Here is a 22,960-nt window from a genome sequence, read left to right on the forward strand (position 1 = left end):
ATTATTTCTTATTTTCATGACTATTGAATTTTTTTTAATTGTATAACAGGGGTATGATTTTATCAATACATCTCAACTGTTAGATCTAAATTATTAAAGGTCATGATTTTATTAATTTTAATTTGTATTCTATCTATAATTATAAAATAGAAATTATTATTTATAAAAATAAAAAATAATAAAATTAACCCCCACCACTCATCACCCCTCTTCAACCCCCTCGCATCGCTCGACGCAAAGGGCGACGGCAATGCGACGATTGCCTAGAGAAGTTTGGGCGACCGTGACTCAGCGGCCGCCCAGGGTAATTTTCGGCGGCCATCGGTCAAGCGATGGCCGTCGCCCAGTTTTTTCTTTTTTTCTTTTATATTTTGAATAAATTTAAAAATTGATTTAAGAAAGAAATAAAATAAAAAATGATAAGAAAATTTGATTTAAAATTTTAAAATAAAAAATAATAAAAGAAAATATTAAATTTTTTACTGTAAATACATATACTATTAAATTTTAAATTATTTACAGTAAATAATTTATTAGAATATATTTAAATTAAATATTAATTAAAAAATATTATTGTTATTGTTCATTAACATTTATATTGCTAAATATTTAAATTTTTAAAAATGAACTTAGTATATTACTTTTTGTATTGTGATATTAATTTAATTTTTTAATTTAAGTTACATTAAATAATATATACAATTTTTATGTTTTGATATTTAAATAAATATATTTAGGAATAAAATTATTTATTATTTAGGAGGGATTAAAAATATAAAAAAATTATTAAAAACAAGTACATTTGATCATAGTAATTTTATACACAATATAAAGGTATTTTTGTTAATTAGCAGGAAAAAAAGCCATCAAAACTCGTAAAAAAATCATGCCCACTCTCTCCACCAGTGAGTGCACCCCACCTTCCATTAGTTTCTAATGAAAGGGGAATTTTGTATTGGGGTTTAGAAATCAAAGGGGTTTCTGCTTATGTTTAAAACACACGAGAATTTTTAGCTATTTTTGCAATATACAGAGGAAAAATGCAATTTGGCCAAAAAAACCATCAAACAATATGAATTTAAAATCATACAAATATACAATTTTATTTAGAGAGGAAAAACATCCATTATACGAAGGGAGAAAGTGAAATGCTAACAAAACATCCAAAATATGAGTGGAATATCCAATCCAATCCAATCACACAAAGTAACCACGGCCCAAGTGAAGATCATACGGTTGAAACGGTGTTGTAATGATTTTCATAATACTAGCAACTTCAGCTGTATTCATTTCAACTATCTCAAAGTTCCATGCAGATTTTACATGCAAGCTATTGTAAAAACCTTTCTCTTACAAGACATGAAACAGCAGGGGTATACATGAACTATATTACAGAAACGAGGGACAATGTAAATCCAAATCATATACATTTTTCCTTTCACTTCCAAGCAATTCTATGAGACACGAACTTTCAGAAAACAGATCTACGAAAAAATAAACACCAAGATACTTCAGAGACTAATATACCGGGCAGTTGTCAACTACAATACCCTTAGCCGTAGGGCAAGTTGCCAAATCGCAATGCTCGGGGTCGTTGTTGCCCCACCACGATATGTTTCTGTTCTCAAGGCCCACAACGAAGTAGAGCAACACAGCCATAAAAGCGACGCCGGCATCCAAGGCAGCTGAGAGAATATAGTTATACCTTTGCCACCACTTCTTCCTGTATCTAAACACGAAAAAATTGAAAACCGTGCCAACAAAAATCCAAGAATTGTAGTTGAGTGCGGTTGCCGGTGGCATATAAGCAGTTGCTCCGAAGAGTACAGGAAGGTTAATGAGGGGAATCCAAGAATGCTTGGGGAATGCCCTGTGGCAGCCCCACACAAGAACGGGCCCCAATAGCCCGGCTAGGAAGAACCAGTTTAGTGCTGAATAGTTACCTTCACTGCCAAAAATCCGTATTGGACTAACCAGACCCCAGATGACTGAGGCATCAAAGAAGACATGGTCATTGGGGCATGTCCAAGGACTGTTTGAGAACTTGTCTGGGTGGCATATATCGTCGACAGAGTGCAAAAGCCACCAAGCAACGCTCATATTTACTGTGCCTGCAACCATGGTCCCAAGGAACTGGAATTTGGATTGAAAATTTAGGTTAGTTATTACTAACCATTCAGAAAATCAAGAAGTAATATCTTGATAGGAAGGAAGCCGTACCTGGACTAGGAACATTGACCTAGGAGGAATTTTCATGTAATGACCAAGCTTGAAATCACTAAGAAAGGCTATTGCCTGAGTCATGCTCATGTAGCCATAGACCTTAAAGCAGACATTGGCTATCGGCCTTCCAGGATATATGATGCCCATAAGGTACTCTGTGATAATATTTAGGCCTGGAGTCTGAAAAGAAATTAAGGTGTTGATTTATGAAGTGTGAAAGTTAAGTGATAGTGTTCCAGCATTCCCAATGATGATACTTGCAAATTATAGCAAATAATTAGCAACAAAAGAACGAATCTCTCATCTCACTTAGGAAGAAAGGAAATGAAGCGAAATGTTACTAGAGGGGTTACCTGATTTGTTGTTGCAGTAATGATGCTGATGGGAAGAGTAAATAAGAAAGCAAGGACAGCAGCAAGCAAAAGGGCCCAGAAAGGCATCTGAATCTCCTTTTTCAGGAAGATGCAGAGGACTAATGACACCACCATTGTCACCGCAAGAAGAACGTAAAACCACCACGAAGGTATATCTTTGTAGTTTTTCATTAGTTTAGTGTGAATATCTCTCTTGGCCTTTGAAGAAGCCTTGTAGCGGTCATATATCTCTCTGGGCCAAGCCAATAAAATACGGAAGTTGAGAGTCTAATAATGATACCAACAGTTTTTCTAAAGGCATACATGACACAAACCAGCATGGGAATGTCTGCTTTATGGGCATACTTTATGAGAATCCATAGAAGCAAGCTTGGCATTATAATGTAGTGAAGTAGGAATTCAGGGTTTAATCAAGAAGCAAGAGCACAGCTGTTCTAAATGATTTTACTTTCAAAACTTAACTTCTGAAATGTGCAGATTTTCTATATTCTTGTAAGACCTCGAAAGTAAATGCCTCCAGTAATATCCTGCTCTGCTCTAATTGCAAGTCATCTCTAGTTCAAATGTCTTATTCTAGTTTTGGTAAATTTACTAGAGATTATCTAGATTTCTTTGTAATCGTACCTTAGCATGAGTCAACCGTAATCTAGACAAGGGGTGAACTCAGCAGAATCTTTTCTTAACAAAGAAGTCTAAAATACTTCTTGTTGGTGATGCCAAAGGACATCCTGCAGGAAGGTGGCTGGGATTTCTAGTTAAAATCTGGCCATCACAGCACAAATAATTTCATTTATTTGATTCATGTATTATGTACCATATTCACAAAACAAAGAGGTTACTAAGATGAAACTCTCACATACATTTCCAAGGAAACCCATTAAGCAGAATAACGGCTATGAGTATGTTGGCTCAGACTAACAAACTTACGCCAAACAATATTGAACTTGTCTAATCTGATACAGAGCTCCTAACTGGAGCCTTCTATTTGATACATGGCAATTTCCTTATTTTAGTTGTAGAAATTAACATCAATCCAGTTAAACACTTGAAAATAAAAGACAGAAACAAAAGAAGTACCTTCCATAGAACAAGGCAACATGTGTAACTGTAGAGGCAATGGTGGCAAATCCAAATCCATAAGTGAGAGAAAAGAATGTGCTCAAGTGAATTCTCCCTTGCTTCTGATACTGCTCTCGGTCAAGCTCAAATTGAGGACTAACAATTGCCGATATGTTATACTCCTGACCATTTGCAGTAAATAGGTCAGCGGAATAGATTGGGAAGTTTTTGGCATTGTATACGTTCAACCCCCAGTAGGATATGGGTATCACAATATACATAATAATAAAATATCCAACGAAAACATTGGCAATGGCAAAGAAGGGAGAGATAAGAGGGCTGAACAAGAAAGAAGCTACAGCAGCCCAGTCTAGTGTGAGAGCTCCAATTCCCAGGCCATTTAAACCTGATCCAATCTGGTGGGCAGTGACAGAGTGAGGAAACACCCAGCACACCCATGAAATGCTCTGAAGGCTTTGGAATAAGTAACCTGGGAATAAGTACCACAAAAAGCTACATGTTAGAGCAATCAGGAAGAACTTTGAACGTGACATTTGGCGTTTCTTGCTGCTACCATCCCCATTTTCAATAGCACCTTCGTTGTCTTTCTCATGCAATGTTCTGTATAAAACAAATTCAAACATCAAGAATGAAAAGCTGAAGCCTTTTCCTTGACATAAGGTAAAAAGTTCTTCTAAAGAGCCCCAAAGATAATTTCTAATTTATGCAATAACTAGTAAAACGTCCACTATATTCATCTCTTTTATGTTTGGGGATAAAGACACTTTCCACCCCTGAAGTATGCCTACAGTCCTATTTACCTCCCTAAAGTATAAAAGGTAACAAAAAAACCCCAATAACATTGATCATAATTTTTAGCATGAAAATGCCCTTATTACTTAGCCCCCTTCAAATATATTGATTACAATCATTCCCCTATAAAATAATTTGAGTTAATATGAAACTTTATTTAAAACAAAACTTACTCAGAATATGTAAATTTTATTATTTTTATAGATACTTGTAGAAACTCTATGAGCTTATAATCTTTATAGTTTTTTATAAAATACTGTACACACAATTTTAAAAAATTGTATTGCGTTTATATGTAATATATGTATTGTAATTACAAAATTATATATAATTAATCTATAAAATTCCATAATTTCATGAGTAATGATATGATATATTTTAAATATTTACATATAACTGAATATAAAATATAAGTTAACTAACATAAAATATCATGTTTATAAGTTATATGCATGATATATATGATTACATCACGATCCATACATATTTATGTATATCTTTAAATAAATAATCTACCCTATAAAATATAGTTGCAAATATTGAGCTTCTAAATATTTCTACCTTATATAATCTATAATAAAATGATATTATTAAATATTATTGTCCAAATAAAAGTTTTAATAAACGTTCAAAATCACCAAAAGAAAAGTCTATGGGGAAATTTTGTAATAAATATATACTAGGGAGGTCCACAAAAAGATTTCATAATATAAGTATGAAGGGCATTTTTGTCCTATCAATGTCAAATTATTTTGTTACGGGGATCTTATTGCCTACTTTTGGGGAGCGAATGCGACTGTAAGTACACTTGAGGCATACAAAGCATATTTAACCCTTATCATGGAACTCTCTCAGCGTGCGTTCAAAATGTGAATAGCAATGCAACTTACATATACATTGAACATGGAGCACTAAGTAGTAATTGCAATTATTCACCCAGTAGACTTGGAAACAAGGGGAATTTCTAGTTCGGACCCACCTTGACGAACCTGAACCAATCATATCTCAAGTGTAATACACTTTCCGTGTAATTGGTGTACAGCTTAGGAAAACTAGCCAATCACATAGCAAGTGTATCACACTTGTTATATGATTAGTTTGGGCCTAATCCGGGTAAGAATTTTCCTGAGACACAACACAACAACAAATCTAGGATTTGAAGCCATTAAATTCTTTAACTGAAAATACTACCAGCTATTTGACACCAGAAGGAACTCCAAAGTACTCACAGTATCTATCAAAGTCAAATCATTAAAATCTGACATGAGTTATCGTATGTGTGTGGAGTGATAACGGCTATAAATCATAGTTATAGCCTATAGCTTCTAAGAGAAATATAATTGGTGTCTTACTTTTTACCTCATGTGTAGTCTTGAAACTCACAGCAATAAACTTTAGACTAACTTAAACATTTAGATCCTACATGGCGCTAGAACTGGTTTAATTTTATTATAAAAATAATAATAATAAAATATATAATATTAATATAGCAAGTTGTGGACTGACACCAATATTTTCTTTTAATTTTGAAAAAACATCTCGAACAGAGAGTCCGTGACTTCAATGTTCCTACGACTTCAAACCTTAATAAACTATATTTAGAATAAAATATATAATATTAATATAGCAAGTTGTGAACTGACACCAATTTTTTTCTTTTAATTTTGAAAAAAAAATCACAGATAGAGAGTCCACAACTTCAATGTTCATACGACTTCAAACCTTTTCTATTAAAAAAAATTATTTTTTTAATATTCAAAAGCTAACCGCCTGCCTTGTCAGCATCTTAATATAATTTAATACTATATTTTATATAATTATGTTATTATATAATTATATAATAATAATAATATATAGATATAGGATAAGATTATTATGTAAAACAATATATTATTATTATGTACTTGTTTTTTGTAAAGTTTCTTGCAACTTATTTACAATTATAATAATGTATTAGGTACCAATAAAAACAAAAGATTTGTCGGCATCTTATAGAAATTTTTGGTTGGTTCATTCTTTTTTTTTTTATTAATAGTGGTAAAAAAACTTATAATAACTTATCTCAATATACAAAACGATAACTAAATTCAACAAATATATCAATATAACAACAATAATTAATTTGTAATACCCACATATTCGTTGGGACTTAAACCCATGACTTTGAACTTGTACTTTAAAGTTAATGTGCTTGCAAGGGTTTAATCTTTAAAGTGCAAGTTCAAGATTATGGGTTTAAGTTCCACTGAATATGTAGACATTATAAATTAATTATCATTGCTATATTTATGTATTTGTTGAATTGAGTTATCATTTTGTACATTGAGATAAGTTATTATAATTTATTAGATCTCATGTCTTTATTGATACCTAATACATTATTATAATTATAAATAAGGTGCAAGAAAAACTTTGCAAAAAAATAATAATATATTTTTATATATAATCTTATCCTATATCTACATTATTATTATTATAATTATATAATATCTAATTATTATAAAGTGGCTGACCGCCTCCATCAATATTAAAAAAACAACTTTTTTTTTATAGGGAAGGTTTGAAGTCACAGGGACTATCCACGAGTTCAATTATTGAAGTCGCGGACTCTATTTGCCATTTTTTTTTAAACAAAATTGGCAGTCCACAACTTGCTATATTAATATTATATGTTTTATTTTAAATATATTTTTTTATTATTATTATTATCATTTCATAATAAAAAAAATAATTAAAGCTGCTAGAACTTTGGTACTCTTTAGCTCTAGATTCTAGAAATACTGGCATTTAAAATCATTTATGACTAGGTGTTTCAAATCTTTCAATGCAAATGCAACTAAGAGATTTTCATTTGACATACTTCCAATAGCCCCTATTTATTTGAGGGAGGAATTTAGTAAAGCTACTACAATATAGTAGGGTGGAGTACAACCTCATTTATGAATTTTCTACAATATAGTGTAGGCCGTCATTTTAGATAAGATATCAACTCGTCATAAAGAGTTCAAACACAGCCCAGGAATTCTACTTATCTTCAACCACAACAAGAAAACTCATAACAAAGTGGCTAAATAGCATAAAAACGCCATGTATTTTAGAAACTTGGCTAAAAATTCCCCTGTATTTTAAAAAATAGGCGAAAACCCCATCTACTTTATTTCTAATTTTAACTTATAATATATATAAATAATTCCTATTATAAAATAAAAATATTATTATTATAAATATAAATAATTATTAAAAAAAAACTACTCCGCCCCCACCCTCCCCTCGGCCCCCACGGATTGCGGCGATGACACCCCAAAATCTAGCGACGTCGCCATCGCCCAGACCAACTATGGGAGGTGGCGTCGCCGTCGCCCCCATTTTTTAATTAATTTAATTATGCTCATTAAATATATATTAATTAATTAAGAATAGTTTTAGATAATTACAATAATTATAGTATTTAATTAACCATTTTGTATCCAACATATAATACTAATTTAAATATTAATAAATAAATAGTTACACTAAATACTAACTCAAATAAATGTATAAATTATAATTATTAATTAAGTTATATTCGTGTAGATATCGAAATTTGAAAAATAAAATTTTAGTATATTAATCTTTGTAATGTAATATTTCTAATTTTTTTTGGTATTTTGATATTGTAATAAATAAAGAAAAGCACTTCAGACCCGTGCACCCCATCTTCGTCCGTTACTTTTTAAAACACAAACTTTTAGCGTAAAAGACAAAAAGGGTTTGCTAAAGACATTCGTCTCAAGTTAATAGAGCAAAAACAGAAGCAGAAAAAGTCCTCAAAAAACAATGTACCTGAAGAGTGAAATCTGGACAAGAGTGCTCGGCCACCACATGTGTGCCGGCTCAACTACGTATTTCCTCAGGAGTCCTGCCCAACCGTACCCAAGAACCTGCCCATCATAGCGCATGTCAGCATCACCACTATATCAAAATATTATTATACACATACAAACATATACAGACATGCAGCTACATCAGCTGGCTCAGCTGGATAGGAAAAAGACTTCCCTAACTTTTCCCTCTTTACTGTGTGCTACCCCAGAATCAGATTCCCATTTTTGCTTTGCAATTTTCATCAAAGGGGAATCTGAAGGATAAGGATTGCTATAGCTATCTGCTAACTATAAATTATATTATTAAAATCAGATATGCTTGATTTAATTTTTCCAGAAGAAGAACAAAAAGATTCGGCATTAGAAAAATAAATATAGCTGGCATTCATTATCACTTTTAATTAATACATAATTATATATTACCAAGAGGACTTTTACACTAAAATTCAAAATGAAACAGTTTAGTAGAACAATCATTTTACTTATATTCCAAAAATAATGAAAAGGTATCTTATCCACGACATGGGTTTATCTTAATAATGAAATATTCTTATTCAGATCAAGTTTAGATGAATCAAACTATTTACGAAATAAGTACATCACATTTGTTACATAATTAATTATTTTCCAAATACGTTGATCAATATATTTATCATATAATTAATTCAATTTTGATCGCCCGAATCTAAACAGAATTTCCCTTAATAATAGTATTGGAGCCTTTTAAAATTATGTAAACTAAAATAAAATTAATGGAGTAAAAGAGATGGTTAAAGGAAACCTGAGTGGTAATAATGAGGAGCCATCCAGCCAGAAAAGATATTTTCCTTCTGTAAAATGCAATGATTATATCCACTATCATAACCGCATAAGCCGGCCCATTTCCAAAAGCACTCCCAGCATTAGCGAAAATGGATATCAGCACATGCTCCTTGATGTTAAACGGACCCGGGTTGAGCGAGAACTCCCGGATCCCGAGGCCGGGAACCCGAACTGTCCATTTGGTGGTGGGCAGGACAGCAGCCATGAACCGTCCGATGGGTAGAGAGGCAACGAGCACAGTGATCTGAGTAATAATAAGCGGCTCCCTTCGATAAGTGAAGAACTGGTTGAGGAAGGAAAGGAGGACGCAGGAGAGAAGACCCAAAACCCACATCCGGAAGGTCCATACGGGGAGACTCGGGTCGTCGGTTACGGGTACGGTTAACCGGACTTCCTCTATGGGCGAAATCTCATCCTCGTCGGCGTCGCCGTTTTCTGAGACTTTTGGTGGTTGTGGGTCGAACGGAGCCTCCACTTCCATTGCTCCCATCTTCCAACGATTAAGGAAAAGCACTTAATCAAGCTGTACGGTTTTAGATTATTTGAGTGATGGTGTGTGCATGTGTGTGTGTATATATATATATGTATATATGAATGAACTTTGTATGTATATGGAAATTACATATATGTAGTATAACTCTGAAATTGGAGAAACTTTTAGTTGCAAATTTCGTTGCTTTGATCTTAGTATAATTAAATTAAATTATAATCTTCCAATATAAGAAATATAATATATACGTGAGTGTGACATTAATATATGATAATATACGTGAGCCTGACATTAATATATGATACGAAGGTACGTTAAAAATATTCTTTACCCAAAAAACAAATAGTGGATATTGTAACTTGAATTGGGTTTAATCAGATAATTTAATCAAGTATATAGCAAGTTTGATACAGTTATTGTATTATTTATGTATTTTAAAAAATAATCAATTATATAATAAGTGTATTATACTCACATTAATTAGTGTACGAGAAAATCCAATTGTGTAATAAAATGTATGCATAATTAATAAATTTAATTAATTAAAATTTTAAATATATACTTTAATAGAAAAAAGGTACAAACTATTTTTTTAGAAAAATAATGGGAAGAGGAAACAAAAAAGAAATTGAAAAATTGAGAACATAGAGAAAAAGTGATTTACAAATGCAAAATAAAAATGACAAATCGAAATAATTTAACACATAAAAAATAATTTAATTGTGCAAATCCGATATTATGGCTTCTAGTCACAATAGACGTGATGGTGTTTTTATCAATTTACGTGAATTTATAGTAATTTATTTTATTATTTTTAATTAATTAATGTATTGATGGAATTTAATAATATTAGTAAAAAATCGAAAGAAAAATTATATTTACCGTCAATTGACTTATTACTTATTTATTGAATGTCAAACAAGTTCTTTTATGATCAAATTAACTCATATATTTTCACACGTTAATGAATGTGATGAGATATATTTTCAGTGTTATAATGGAAGTTTAATTCCGTAGAAAAAAAATTAACTTGCATTAATTCAGTAATAAGTCAAATGATGATAAATATAAATTTTATTTACTTTTTTTGTTATCAATATCAGCAAATTCAATTAATTTAACTAATAAAGGGGCTTATTTATTATACGGAAGTAAATATCAAGAATGTTAGATGTAATTTCTTAAATTACAGGAGGTTTAAGTATAATTACATTAAATTTTAGAAGAACGTAGTCTAATTTGATCCGTATAAAAAAATATATAATTTATTAAATTTTTAATTTTGGTGATGAAATTACGTGGGACCCATTATCCCCATATTATGGTGATTGGTTGGGGGGTCACCCCCGAAAACGGAAAAAATGAAAAATTAATGGTTGGTTGGGATTGGGAGGTACGCCCCTTGGTTTCGTCGATGTAGACCACTGGACAGATTGATTGCTGCAGTTTACGCAGCTGCATTTCTCGGAGAGAGCGCATTGATGGGCAATGCAATTTTTCTTTCGGTCCAATCAAGTAAAGCTGACTTGGGTAATAAGGAAAAGACAAAGGGACAATGGGGAGGAGAATTTCTAGGGCGTAGGATAAGAGATGGGAGTATGCATGAGCTGTAGCCTCCTGTTGTGGGGTGGCTACAATGAACTCGTCAAAGCATTTTCGAACAAATCGTTACTTTCAGACCCTTTTTGATTTCTTGTTTCTTCCTCCTACATTTGTTTTATGTAAATTTTATAAGTGCAAATATATTACATGCTTTGGATCTTATTATATATATAATATAAAAAGAGTATGTTACAACTAATTTTTATATAATTATAAATACTCTTTAATATTTGAAAATTTTTAATTTTAATAAACATCTAACCCAATTCATTAGTATCTATTTAGTTTTCATCTATTATTTGTAATAAACTGACTAAAATACTAATAAATTATAAATTATAATTTTACTTATTTTTTTATAAATTAAGTGGAGAATTATTTTACACATTTTTTTTCCCAAAAAAATAACAATTACAAACTTCTATTCATAAATTACATAATTTAATCAAATATTAAGAAAATATTAATAAATTTTCAAACAATGAGAAAATATTCGTTATCACATAAACCTCAAAAGAACTCATTAAAACTTACCCTATATAAACAGAAAATTTATATTATATTATATTAATATAATGTAATGTAATTCATATTATTTTTGTATTTCTACACCAAATTCATACAATAAAAAGAACCACATCATGAATCTGGTTTGAACTATGAAGTATTTTGGTGTAGGCATATAAAATGAATTATGAAATTAATTTTATCAATTTGGTATGCAATTACTGGCATGTCAATTTCCTCATAGCTACTGCACAAGTTGTGCACTCAACAATTTTCTCGCATAGTTGTGTGTTACGAATGCAAACATGTAGAATCATTAATGAATTGGATGGAATTTGAATGGGGTGACATTAAACTCTACAGCTGGAATCGCTGACTTCAGACTAATAATAATGTATCATATTTCCCTATCGCTCAGCAAGTAATGACCAAAAATACACCTTAAGTAAAAGGGTAAGTTAGAACAGACTCCTCAAAAATTTATCATAATTAAAATTATTATCATATTATTTCAAAAGTTATAAATATTTACCTAGTATTAACAATTATCTAACAAATACCCTCTAGTAACAGCCCATTGTATGAGGATATTTTTTAAACGGTTGATAATTTCAAAAGGTATTTATAATTTTTCAAATAACAATGAAGTACTTGTACTTATAACAAACCTTAGAGGAACATATAATTTACCCACAAATAGATAATGAAAGGGTTAATTACACTTAAACCCCTTCTAACAATACACTTCATCCAAAGAAATTTTGAAATTACACTTACATTCTTTGAATGTTCGTCATTTATACTTGACTCCCTTCAATTATAAACTTGGACAGAAATTGCTAAAATAAGCAAAAACATTATATAAATTTTCAATTTTGGCCCACATATAACATCCTCATATATATTTTTGTACGTATAATGGGATAAATATAATATATATATACACACACACAAACATATAGAATGAATTTAACATCATTATAATTTCCCTTATAAGTACAAACATATTACATAAAAAAATGTTAAAATCAGGGATACAATTGAAAATTAATATAACTTTTTTAGTAATCTCAACATTTTCCATCTAAATCCTCCTGAAAGAGGGTTAGATTGTTATCTTAAAACTTTATTGGGGAAAGTATAATTTCACATTTTAAGAGGGTCTAAGTATAATTAACCCTAAATAAAACAAGAACACTATTTGCACGCAAAAATAATTCAGAGAAACCCTGGAGTACATAGAACCAAGGTGGATCCAAGAATATTCACACGAAGGCATCAAGATGATTTATTATCTCACACAAACCCGAAGAAAACAAGCAGCCACAAAAACTACCACTATTTGCAGGCGCTAGAGCAATCTGCAAAAGAACAAGCCAGAGACTAGCATAGGATGAAATATAAGTGCACAAAAAGTAAAGGGTTGAACAAAATAGGTTAAGTCAAACTGCTAATTTGGGGTCCACTGTCCCCGTTGCGTTTCCTTCTCCTGATAGGATATGATCAGGATCCTGCAAGAATACTTCGTGCTATTAATGTCATGGGCTATGAATTATAGTGATACGAATAGATCGGACAGGAAAGAGGCTACCTCCATTCCCCACTTGATGTAATCGGGGGACTCACAAGCCTTGTACTCGTCCACAAGACTCTCAATTATGTCTCTAGATTCATCAAATTCGGAGAGATCATTATCCTGGACACATTCACCAGAGCTATATGTTAAGTCAGACAGACATAAAATTAAGAGTTCAGGAAAACTTAATTTACAATGAAAAGTTGCGGGACAGACCAATTTGTTGACAAGTTATTCAAAGGTTTCATATAAATAGTTGAACAAGTTCTCTTCTCCCAAGTAGACTTTCTATTAGCATCACCATTAGTCGCCAATTATTTTGCTAGAGGACTTACGGAAAAGAGGTAAATTTTACATGATATTGTCTTGAATACTTTTGGTAGTAGAGACTTTGTGCACTGCATTTATAATGTAGGGAAAATGGTTGCCAACTCTCGATTAGAGTCAATTGTGATAACACTGGTGAACCATATGCAGGAGGACTAAATCATCAAACAAATGTGCAAGAGAATAACATAAATCAGATAAGAGATAACTTACAGCAAACATTGGATGATTTCTGTAATTATCAAGAAAAGCTTGTCTCTTTCGCAGCTTCTCATACTGACTCAAACATTTGGAGAATAAGTGGCGGATGCCAGTATGACTGGCAAGCATGAGACCACTAACCTAACAAATAAAATAAAAAGACATTGTCATAGCCTTAATACTTGAACTTAAGATGGTTTCCAACGTTCACACATAGGAAGTTAGGAACTTAAACATCAAACCCACAAGGTTAGAGTTGCTACCTTGTGCAACATTTAAACCATAAATCCTTTGAACTGCTACTACTTTGTGGCAGTCATGTCTCATAAAACATAAATAAATAAGATCAAGAGAAGGAAAAGGGGAAAAAAGTTTCACAAGCTGCAACAGTCCCTCCTTTATTTCTTTGCTTAGAGACTGAGATGAGTTTAACTGATTCACACATGACACTTGCAACTAAGTTAACAAGCCAGTTTAGCACATGCCAAGTTCAATAAGGGAAACATCAGGAAGTAAACATTTTTTCAGCATCTTTTTTCATAAAACATTATATCATGTCTGATTTAACAATAATAACGTATTGAGCAACGCGAGTACTGGGAAAAAAAAGATAAGAGAAACGGTAAAGAATTTGCATCACAAACCCTGATCCAATAAATTATGTGCTTAAAAAGCTGATATGAACTGATTACTTAGATAAATAGTCATAAAGCAGAATTAGCAAGCCAGTTGTGCACATGCGGAAAAATAAAATGTTTCACATCCCTGAGCAGAAAAGATCATGTAAAGGAAACAACAGAAGTAAAATCTCACTCTATGGGCTGTCTGAACATAAGGAGACTTTCTCGACAAAGCAACCTATTAAATAACAAGATAGTTTCAGCATGATGAACTTCTGTACAAAATAGATTACAGAAATCAGACAATAAATAAGCACGGAACCTACCTGAATGCTAGCAGGGCCCCACTCGATAAAATTAACAAGCTTTCTCTCGCGTATTCTCTGTAGACTTTCATGGACCTGGTTTTGAAATCACCAATGGTAGTAAAGAGAAAGAAGCTTTCAGCAGCATTTATAGTACCATAACAAACCACAAGATATCAGAAACCCAAAGATAATCATCAAAACTAGGCGGACATAGTGTAACCATCAACCATTTGATTAATAGAAACAGAAATACCAAGATATATAAAGGAGAAATTACTAGATCAATTCAGAAAATACATTGTGATTCTATCCCTGACTACACCATCAACGTACTCAAATCTTGACGCAACTTCTCAATTCCAAAATCACGTAAAACCTCCAATGAGCGAGTGGAATTAACACAGTTTACTCAGAGTACCTGAGTGGGATCCACTTCTCCCTGAATAATGTTTAAAATTGATATGTATTTTGCCTGGCTCGCTTCTTTGGTACGGGCACAAGATGAAACCATTATATTTTTCGTCTGCAAAGGACAAAATCATGAGTACATTTAGCATGTTGAAATAACCAACTTGAAAAGATCTTTATCTTGCCTGAAGTAGTCTTCTCATCACGTCAAGTACAGTTGTTTTCCTAATAACATTGGCCTGCCATAAGATGCATCAAAATTAGAATGCAAATTTACTATTTTGAAGAACAAATATGCACTTCATTTATCAACTGTGATATTCACAGATAATAGATCCTGAATTTACAGTTCTCAATACATTAAGATGTAAAAGAATCAAAAATATATACCAAATAAAGAGAATACTCAACTCCTCATACCTAAAACAAGGAGGATTACATCTATCTATTTCATCTTGTCAGATTTAACCGATCACAATATAAATCATGCGTGTAATGTGTATCTTAAAAATATAATCATATAGACAGCAATAAGGAGTGATATCCTGACCTGGCGTTCCACTGTAAGTGGGGTATATCCTGTCATCAGAAAGTGGCATCGAGGAGTAGGGATCAAAGAAGCAAGCAGGCCTACCAAGTCATTGTTCATGTATCCTGGATACCGTAAGGTGGTTGTGCTTGCTGACATGACAGTAGAAACTAGGGAATTTGTTTGCGCAAAAGTGGGAGTTGTAATATGAAGCCTCTCTACAGCAATTCTGTTAAGCGCAGTATTATCGAGAACAACCACACAGTCAGCATTCAAGGTCAATCGTTTGAGAGTTAGAAGAGAGTTGTATGGCTGAACCACCACGTCACTAGTCTCATTTTGGTTAGGAAAGACACTGTAGGTCTGAACAAGTTTTTTGCTATAGCGGTCATTCAGAGTCTCCAACAGATAAGAACCCATACCTGCATCACAGCAATCGTAATGCAAAATCATGCGGTAATTATTAGGCTGACAAGAGTGAGTACATTATCACAGAAAAACATCTTTCAACTCCATAATTGTGTATAAAACCTCTGGTCTAACATAATACTCAAAACCGTCAAAGTCCATATAGTAAGCAAAAAAGTTCAGTTGCAAGTGCCTCGCTAATTGATGGCCTCATGTTGATTGGTAAGTTTATGAATGCATCATATACCAGGGTCAAATGACAATGTAAATAGGTTTCGGATGTAATAAATGTACATGTTGGCATTAGTATGTTCACTACAAAAATATATCATGAGCTTCAAAACTTTAGAAACAAGAACATGTAAAAGAGATAAAAGGACCTGAGCCTGTTCCCCCAGCAATCGAATGGCAGAGAACAAAACCTTCGAGACTATCACTGCCGTCAGCCTCTCTATCAATCATGTCCATTAGATCCTCCTCATATTGCTTACCCTGATAAAATAATACACCAACAAGAAGATTTTTATGAAATTAAAAAATATCCAACACTATGCAGTCAGCCAGAAAGAAAGGGAATAATCTACAAAGTAAAACAAATCAAAGTCAAGTAGAGGAGGAAATGATTTATAAGCTTGCACAAGCAAGAGTATGCACATCTGATGCAGGCATGGGACAGCACAAGGAAGATGCTTAAACATGGCTTGGTCTTCCACTGATAAAAAAAGGTCCAAATAAGGGAGTCAAGTCTCCAATGAAATCTATTTCTGACAATTTAAACAGTCATCAAGGAAATATGATTATGTTGCTACTCCTTTATAAATGAAGCATACTTTTTATTGGTCAGCTATAGGTAACATTCATTAAGCAACTGACATTCTTCATTCAGAATCTACACAAATATCACTGTAAGTAGAAGCGAAGAAACCAAAAATGTCACCATGAGGCATTTATCAACTTACAGATCCATAATTGAAACTTCTATGAGTAAAAATTGGTGGCCATATGTAAAGCATTCAACATGAGAATGATCATTTCAGAAAAAATCATTATGCCAAGTGAAGCACATCTGATTAGCAAAATACAGTTTGACTGACATGGTTTACAGCCAACAATAATAAATTCATATTCCAACTAACCCATGCCAACTGCATTCACAAATTTCATCTGCAGCATTATTTTATGCAGTAAAGACCATGCAGGTATTAAAGAGGAAACAGACCAGACCTGATGGTATCCACTTGCCCAATTGTTCCCAGCACCCCCTCCATGATCCGCGATAAATACATTCTCATGATTGTAAAGGTTCCTGTATTCACTGTTTTGTATGCCATTAATCACCCTAGGCTCCAAATCCATAAGCAAAGCTCGTGGAATATAATGTTGATCGTCTGCTTGATAGAAAAACACATCTTTCCTGTCGCCTCCCTGTAGCATAAACATTCAGAGAAATCCTTTGGTATTATATATTTTACACGGACTGACTCTTGACTGCAACATGAGGTCACAAACGTGCAGGCACTAACACACGCAAAATAGATAGGTACATATCATCTGTGGCATGTTTGAGTGAATATGCAGAGATTGCCGCTTTGATTTCCCAACAATGAGTGGCGCAGTAAATATAACCTTTTACGGACTAAATTCAAAACAAAAAAGGAAATCCTCCCTGAATAGCATAACATTAAATTGCAAAACAGGAACTGATTGTATACGTAATTGCAATTTTCTACACTGTAGCTTTTTTTTTTTGGCTCTCCAGACTCCTATTAGGCGCCAAACAGTAACACTAACTACAGTATACAAAAAGATCTCAACAACGAACTTGTGTTAGTTATAGAACACTTTCCCTTCAATCTGTTACGCTGAATTAACGCAAACTGTGAGGAAAGTAAAGATACCTTGAAAAGCATACACCCTCAACCACAAAAGAAACGAAATCCTACCCCCACCGCTCCCACCCCCTATAACCCAAACAATCAGAATAAATACAACAGACATAAAACATCCAATTCACAAAATAAAATCAACCTACAGTAGCGGCGAAAAAGAAAAAAGTGAGAGACAGCTGAACCTGAGTAGCAAAATCTTCGAGAATGCCTTCTTTGCTGATGCCGTGCTCGAGGCAGAGCTGCTTCCAGAACTCCATTCCGATCTGGTTCCCGCATTGCCCCACCTGCAGCGTTATGATTTCCCTCGGCATTTTCCCCCCGAAATTCAACTAACTAGGGTTTTTTTAGCTATGCCTTCGTCCTGTATGTATAATGTACTTGATTGATACACTTTGGAGTGGATTGATGCAGGTACAAAGAGAGAGAAAGAGAAGGGATTTGGAAATTCCTTTTCCGCCGTTTCGAATGGCGGGGACAGATATAGGATTTTGAAAATGAGAAAGAGGGGGCAGAGACGGTAGAGCGTCTGGTTCAGGCATGTAATTTGATTTATTTGTAATGGAATTGTTTCATTTTATATATTCTGTTTAGATAAAGTCACCAACCATAAAAATATAATGACTGTATACCCATTTTTAGTACTTCTCTTCATAGATCAAAATTTTCATAGGCTACATTTAGATTAATTAATTTGAATTTGATGGAAGGATTCCGGTAAAACTATTCCAATGACTCTATATAAAATGATTTACTTAATATAATATAATTTTAAATTAAAATAAAATAATTGAAATTCCTTAAATTTTAAATTAGTCAAATAAGTTTAAGTAATTTATTTTTATGAATTTTAAATTTATATCGTGGTAATTTACCTTCCTATGTTATGCGAAAAATAAATACAAAAAAATTTTGTTGTGATTTTAAAAATGATTTAAAAAAATGCTTCATGCAATAGATATATTATACGCACTCTTTTCTCTACTCTTTTTACCTTATAATTATATAATGAGACTCGTTGATGATGTCTAATTCAATTGGAGAAGTTGAAGTCCCATGACTTTATAGGTCATGGATTCAAATCCCACCTTATACGTGGACAGTTGCTTCTACTTAATAGTATAATGTTGTTCTACCTAACAGTAAGTATTGTTATTGATCAGAGTATGATTGTTTAATGTGCATATTGGTATCCAACATGCATGATTGTAATCAATTTATTTCAATTAATAATAATTCTTCACTCTTAATTTAAATATATATAATGAGATTTATTAACATGTTTAAGAACAGTTAGATCTTGATCATATAAATTGATAGTTTAAATTTTATCAATAACATCTAGAGTCCAACTTTAATCACTAATCTAGTCCAAATTTCATCAAACTTCATCTCATAATATTTATATTAAATAATATAAATTTAAAATCATATAAAAAAATAGAGGGGAAAAAGATATATCATCTCCTATTCTCCTTCTTCCCAACACCACCCTTCCCCCGCTGTTTTCTTCCCCGCACCCCCTCCCGCCGTGAATTGGTACCCATCCCCAATCATTTTTGCCGATCGTCTTCTCCTCTCGAGTCCCCACTGCTCTTTCGTTTCCAGTCCACAAAAGCTCGCACAAACAATTTTTATATAGTTGGTGGTGAATAATATCTAAATATATATAGGGCGTGTTTACTAACGAGTATTAGGCGGGATATACAGCGTAATCCTGGTATGTTAGCCGTTTACTTGCTACTGAGGCGGCCCGTTACTACTCACCAAGGCCCGGGCCATGGTGTGATTAAACGGCCGATTAGAATCCAGCCAATTTGGGTGGGATTCAAACTATCCCGCCGCGGCATAATTGTCGATTTGACATTATTACCCTCAAATTAACACTTGAAATTACTTCGTTGTCCTCGTAGTCACTCCCACCGCCTCACTTCGCTTTCGGTTTTTCATTTCAAACCCTCTTTTTCCTCGAGTACTGCAAAATCCCGCTTGTACGCAAAGTTGTAGCAGGTACCCACCATCATCATCGCTTAAAGGTGAGTTCGTGGTTGTCGGACAGCGTGGGTTCCTTGCAATCGTTGTTGTTTGTGGGCAGCACTATCATTGTTCTCGATCTTAAGGTTGGTTTCTTTCAACCCATTACTTTCTCAGTGGAAGGTGTTTCAGTAGTGTTGTTCCTTATACTCTTTACTATCTTAAAATTTTCTATTCTGTACCTTGGTTGGTTGTTAAGAATATGCCGTTTTACTCTGTTTTGATCTGTTGTGACTCAATGTTTGGTGATTTGCACTCCTCCTTGATTTTGCATTCGTACAAACTACTGCCATCATCAATAAAAGTGTTTTTCATATTTAGGATGAGGTCATTTCAAAGAGTTACTCTGGCTTTAATAATTTTACAACAAATCGTCGACGAGCTTACAGTCGCTCTCACGTTGTTCACTTCTGTTACAAAACACCTGAACGCACGTAAACCTCATCGTCCCCGGACGGGACCTCCGAGATTCTTAACCAATTTTCGGGTACCAGAACAGCTTACTCACCTGCACCGGCTAGTTTCAGTTAGCGATGAGTTGTGCCTTCGCAACTTACGTATGGACCGTAACGCCTTCGGTCGGCTGTGCTATTTGCTCCAACATGCCGGTGGAGTTTCAGAAAGCAGGGCTTATACCGTACCCGAGCAAGTCGCTATTTTCCTTAGTGTTGTGGCCCATCATAAAAAGATTTGTGTGGTGAAGCATGATTTCTTGCGTTCCGGCCGCACGATCCACAAACATTTCCATCGGGTCCTTAGAGCAGTTATCAAACTGTACAACATACTCCTAGTCCGCTCTACCCCAATTACTGACGATTGCGTAGACCCACGGTGAAAATGGTTTAAGGTACCAGTACAGAATATAACCCTTTTACTAGATTTAAGAAAGTTTGCAATAGCACCAGTCAGTTCATTGCATACATTACTACGTACATATACCTTACACTTGTGATTGACTTAATGCATCGCAGGGTTGTCTCGGGGCGTTGGATGGAACCTTCATTGACGTCCGAGTACCTGAGGCTGAGAAGGGACGGTATAGAACCCGCAAAGGCCACGTCGCTGTGAATGTACTTGGTGTGTGCAACCCTAATATGCAATTCATATACGTTCTTTCTGGTTGGGAGGGGAGTGCAGCGGATAACCGTGTTTTGCGTGATGCAGTTCACAGACAGGGTGGACTAAGAATTCCTACAGGTTCCAACTCACCGCTATACAATATACCCATAGCTCATGAGAATACGACCTTCTCCGGTCCTACATAAGGATAGTTAAAGTTGATGCGTTTAACAACACATTGTGCAGGACAATACTACTTGTGTGACAATGGCTACGCCAATGCTGAAGGTTTCTTGACGCCTTACCGAGGTGTAAGGTACCACTTACGCGAATGGGACAGCGGAGCTGGTGGCCCACAAGATAAATTTGAATTTTTCAACTTGAAGCACTCTTCCGCTCGGAATGTAATTGAGCGTACTTTTGGTCTACTGAAAATGCGATGGGGAATTCTAAGGAGTCCATCATTCTACCCCATTAAGGTGCAAAACAGGATCATCTTGGCTTGTTGCTTGTTGCACAACTTTTTAAGGACGGAAATGCCTGATGATCCGCTTGTGAACGAGTTGCCCAGTGATGGAGCTGAAGGCGCTGATGCAGACGCCGATTGCGTCTGGAACATTAAGAGCAACCCTTCATGGAATTCATGGAGGGATGCAATGGCGACGACTATGTACAACGAGTGGACGAGTTGCTCTTGACGTAGTTTGTCCAATATAATGGCTGCATCTTCCATCATTCATAAATCTTGTTCCGTTAAGGATTAAAGTTCGGTTGTAATACCAACTGCTCTATCCCCAATGTTATGTTGGCCTCTTAGCTCTGGGTGACGGTGCTGTTAATGAGGGTTTTCTACTTGTTGTTGTTCGGAACATTTATGCTACTCTTCCTCGCTTCAATTGTATTATTGCTTGTTAATCGGACGTTGTGTTGCGATGTATTCTCTGGCTACGTGTTTTTACTCATTGTTTTCCTGCTAATTGCTCTCTGATTAATATAGCCCGAAAGTTGTATGAGCCCTTTAATGTCTCATTCATTTCTTTGGTGCAGGCATCGGCGAATGTGACGACGGTACTAGCAGGCCTTGTGATCCGATTTGGTAAAGCTTGCTATCATGGACTTGGGATCCGACGAAGGTACTAGCAGGCCTCGACGACGTGGGCAGAAGAGAGACAAGCCGCAACATCGACGAATGTGGACGACTCTCGAAGAGGAATGCTTGGTGGCTGGACTTAGGAATCTGTTGGTGACAGGTTGGAAATGCGAAAATGGGTTTAGGAATGGTTATCTAGGCCAACTGGAGGCGTACATTGCAAGGAGCTTTCCCAACGCTGACATCAAGGCTGACCCACACATTACCTCGAAGTTGCATGTGTGGAAGAAGCAGTACTCGACTCTATCAACGTTGCTCACGCGTTCAGGTTTGGGTTGGGATGAACAACGGAATATGGTCACGGTGGAAGACGACAACGCTTGGAACGATTACGTGAAGGTAATAGAACATTTGATAGCATGCATTCGTTTTCTTCTTTATCCACAAGATGTAGCCGTACTTCTATGCCAATTTTAAGAGGTGACGTTATTTGATGGGTCAGATGGATCCTCACGCAAAGGGAATGCGGTACAAGACATGGCCTCTTTTCAATGCATGGCGAGAAATATTTGGTAAAGACCGTGCTACCGGTGAGCGCAGTGCGGATCCATTCAAGGATGCGAACGAAGTCAGAGATGAGGAGATTGCCGACACGCAAGACTGCAACAATCTGACTGCCGAATGGAATGCAGACACAAGTCTACCCGGCTTCGACGAGGACCTGCCCTACACATACGATGCGAACGTCGAATACGTTACTA

The 22,960-nt window shown here is 34.5% G+C and overlaps 3 protein-coding genes across 3 annotated transcripts; 1 reads left to right on the forward strand and 2 right to left on the reverse strand.

The window, feature by feature from the left end:
• Nucleotides 1-1,256: 1,256 nt before the first annotated feature.
• On the reverse strand, nucleotides 1,257-9,818 carry LOC105159048 (oligopeptide transporter 4). Its single transcript, XM_011075981.3, has 6 exons — nucleotides 9,114-9,818; nucleotides 8,292-8,389; nucleotides 3,675-4,277; nucleotides 2,577-2,829; nucleotides 2,221-2,403; nucleotides 1,257-2,133 (listed from the first exon to the last, which is right to left on the reverse strand). The coding sequence occupies exons 1-6, from the start codon at nucleotides 9,642-9,644 to the stop codon at nucleotides 1,519-1,521; spliced, it is 2,283 nt and encodes a 760-aa protein (XP_011074283.2). The 5' UTR covers nucleotides 9,645-9,818; the 3' UTR covers nucleotides 1,257-1,518.
• Nucleotides 9,819-12,970: 3,152 nt separating this feature from the next.
• Nucleotides 12,971-18,571, reverse strand: LOC105159049 (tubulin gamma-1 chain). Its single transcript, XM_011075982.3, has 11 exons — nucleotides 18,202-18,571; nucleotides 17,355-17,555; nucleotides 16,511-16,622; nucleotides 15,744-16,144; nucleotides 15,379-15,432; nucleotides 15,204-15,308; nucleotides 14,804-14,878; nucleotides 14,671-14,715; nucleotides 13,870-13,998; nucleotides 13,345-13,449; nucleotides 12,971-13,264 (listed from the first exon to the last, which is right to left on the reverse strand). Exons 1-11 carry the CDS (start codon nucleotides 18,328-18,330, stop codon nucleotides 13,196-13,198), a joined length of 1,425 nt encoding a protein of 474 aa, XP_011074284.1. The 5' UTR covers nucleotides 18,331-18,571; the 3' UTR covers nucleotides 12,971-13,195.
• Nucleotides 18,572-20,372: 1,801 nt separating this feature from the next.
• Nucleotides 20,373-21,807, forward strand: LOC148788857 (uncharacterized). Its single transcript, XM_088878161.1, has 3 exons — nucleotides 20,373-20,747; nucleotides 21,022-21,247; nucleotides 21,356-21,807. The coding sequence occupies exons 1-3, from the start codon at nucleotides 20,373-20,375 to the stop codon at nucleotides 21,805-21,807; spliced, it is 1,053 nt and encodes a 350-aa protein (XP_088734287.1).
• Nucleotides 21,808-22,960: the final 1,153 nt, after the last annotated feature.

Source organism: Sesamum indicum, linkage group LG3 (genome assembly GCF_026168435.1).
Source record: "Sesamum indicum cultivar Baizhima isolate 11 linkage group LG3, ASM2616843v1, whole genome shotgun sequence".
NCBI lineage: Eukaryota > Viridiplantae > Streptophyta > Magnoliopsida > Lamiales > Pedaliaceae > Sesamum > Sesamum indicum.

What these genes read in the sequence shown, in the direction of transcription:
- LOC105159049 (XM_011075982.3), bottom strand. Translation starts at nt 18,330, where the DNA reads ATGCCGAGGGAAATCATAACGCTGCAGGTGGGGCAATGCGGGAACCAG. An exon ending in TGCTGGGGGAACAGGCTCAG is followed by an intron (nt 16,145 to 16,510) that starts GTCCTTTTATCT and finishes GCTGTGATGCAG; the next exon opens with GTATGGGTTCTTATCTGTTG. An exon ending in CACTTACAGTGGAACGCCAG is followed by an intron (nt 15,433 to 15,743) that starts GTCAGGATATCA and finishes ATCTTATGGCAG; the next exon opens with GCCAATGTTATTAGGAAAAC.
- LOC148788857 (XM_088878161.1), top strand. Translation starts at nt 20,373, where the DNA reads ATGAGGTCATTTCAAAGAGTTACTCTGGCTTTAATAATTTTACAACAA. An exon ending in ATCATAAAAAGATTTGTGTG is followed by an intron (nt 20,748 to 21,021) that starts GTGAAGCATGAT and finishes AATGCATCGCAG; the next exon opens with GGTTGTCTCGGGGCGTTGGA. An exon ending in TGGACTAAGAATTCCTACAG is followed by an intron (nt 21,248 to 21,355) that starts GTTCCAACTCAC and finishes CACATTGTGCAG; the next exon opens with GACAATACTACTTGTGTGAC.
- LOC105159048 (XM_011075981.3), bottom strand. Translation starts at nt 9,644, where the DNA reads ATGGGAGCAATGGAAGTGGAGGCTCCGTTCGACCCACAACCACCAAAA. An exon ending in TCCTCATTATTACCACTCAG is followed by an intron (nt 8,390 to 9,113) that starts GTTTCCTTTAAC and finishes TATGATGGGCAG; the next exon opens with GTTCTTGGGTACGGTTGGGC. An exon ending in GGTCAATGTTCCTAGTCCAG is followed by an intron (nt 2,134 to 2,220) that starts GTACGGCTTCCT and finishes TCCAAATTCCAG; the next exon opens with TTCCTTGGGACCATGGTTGC.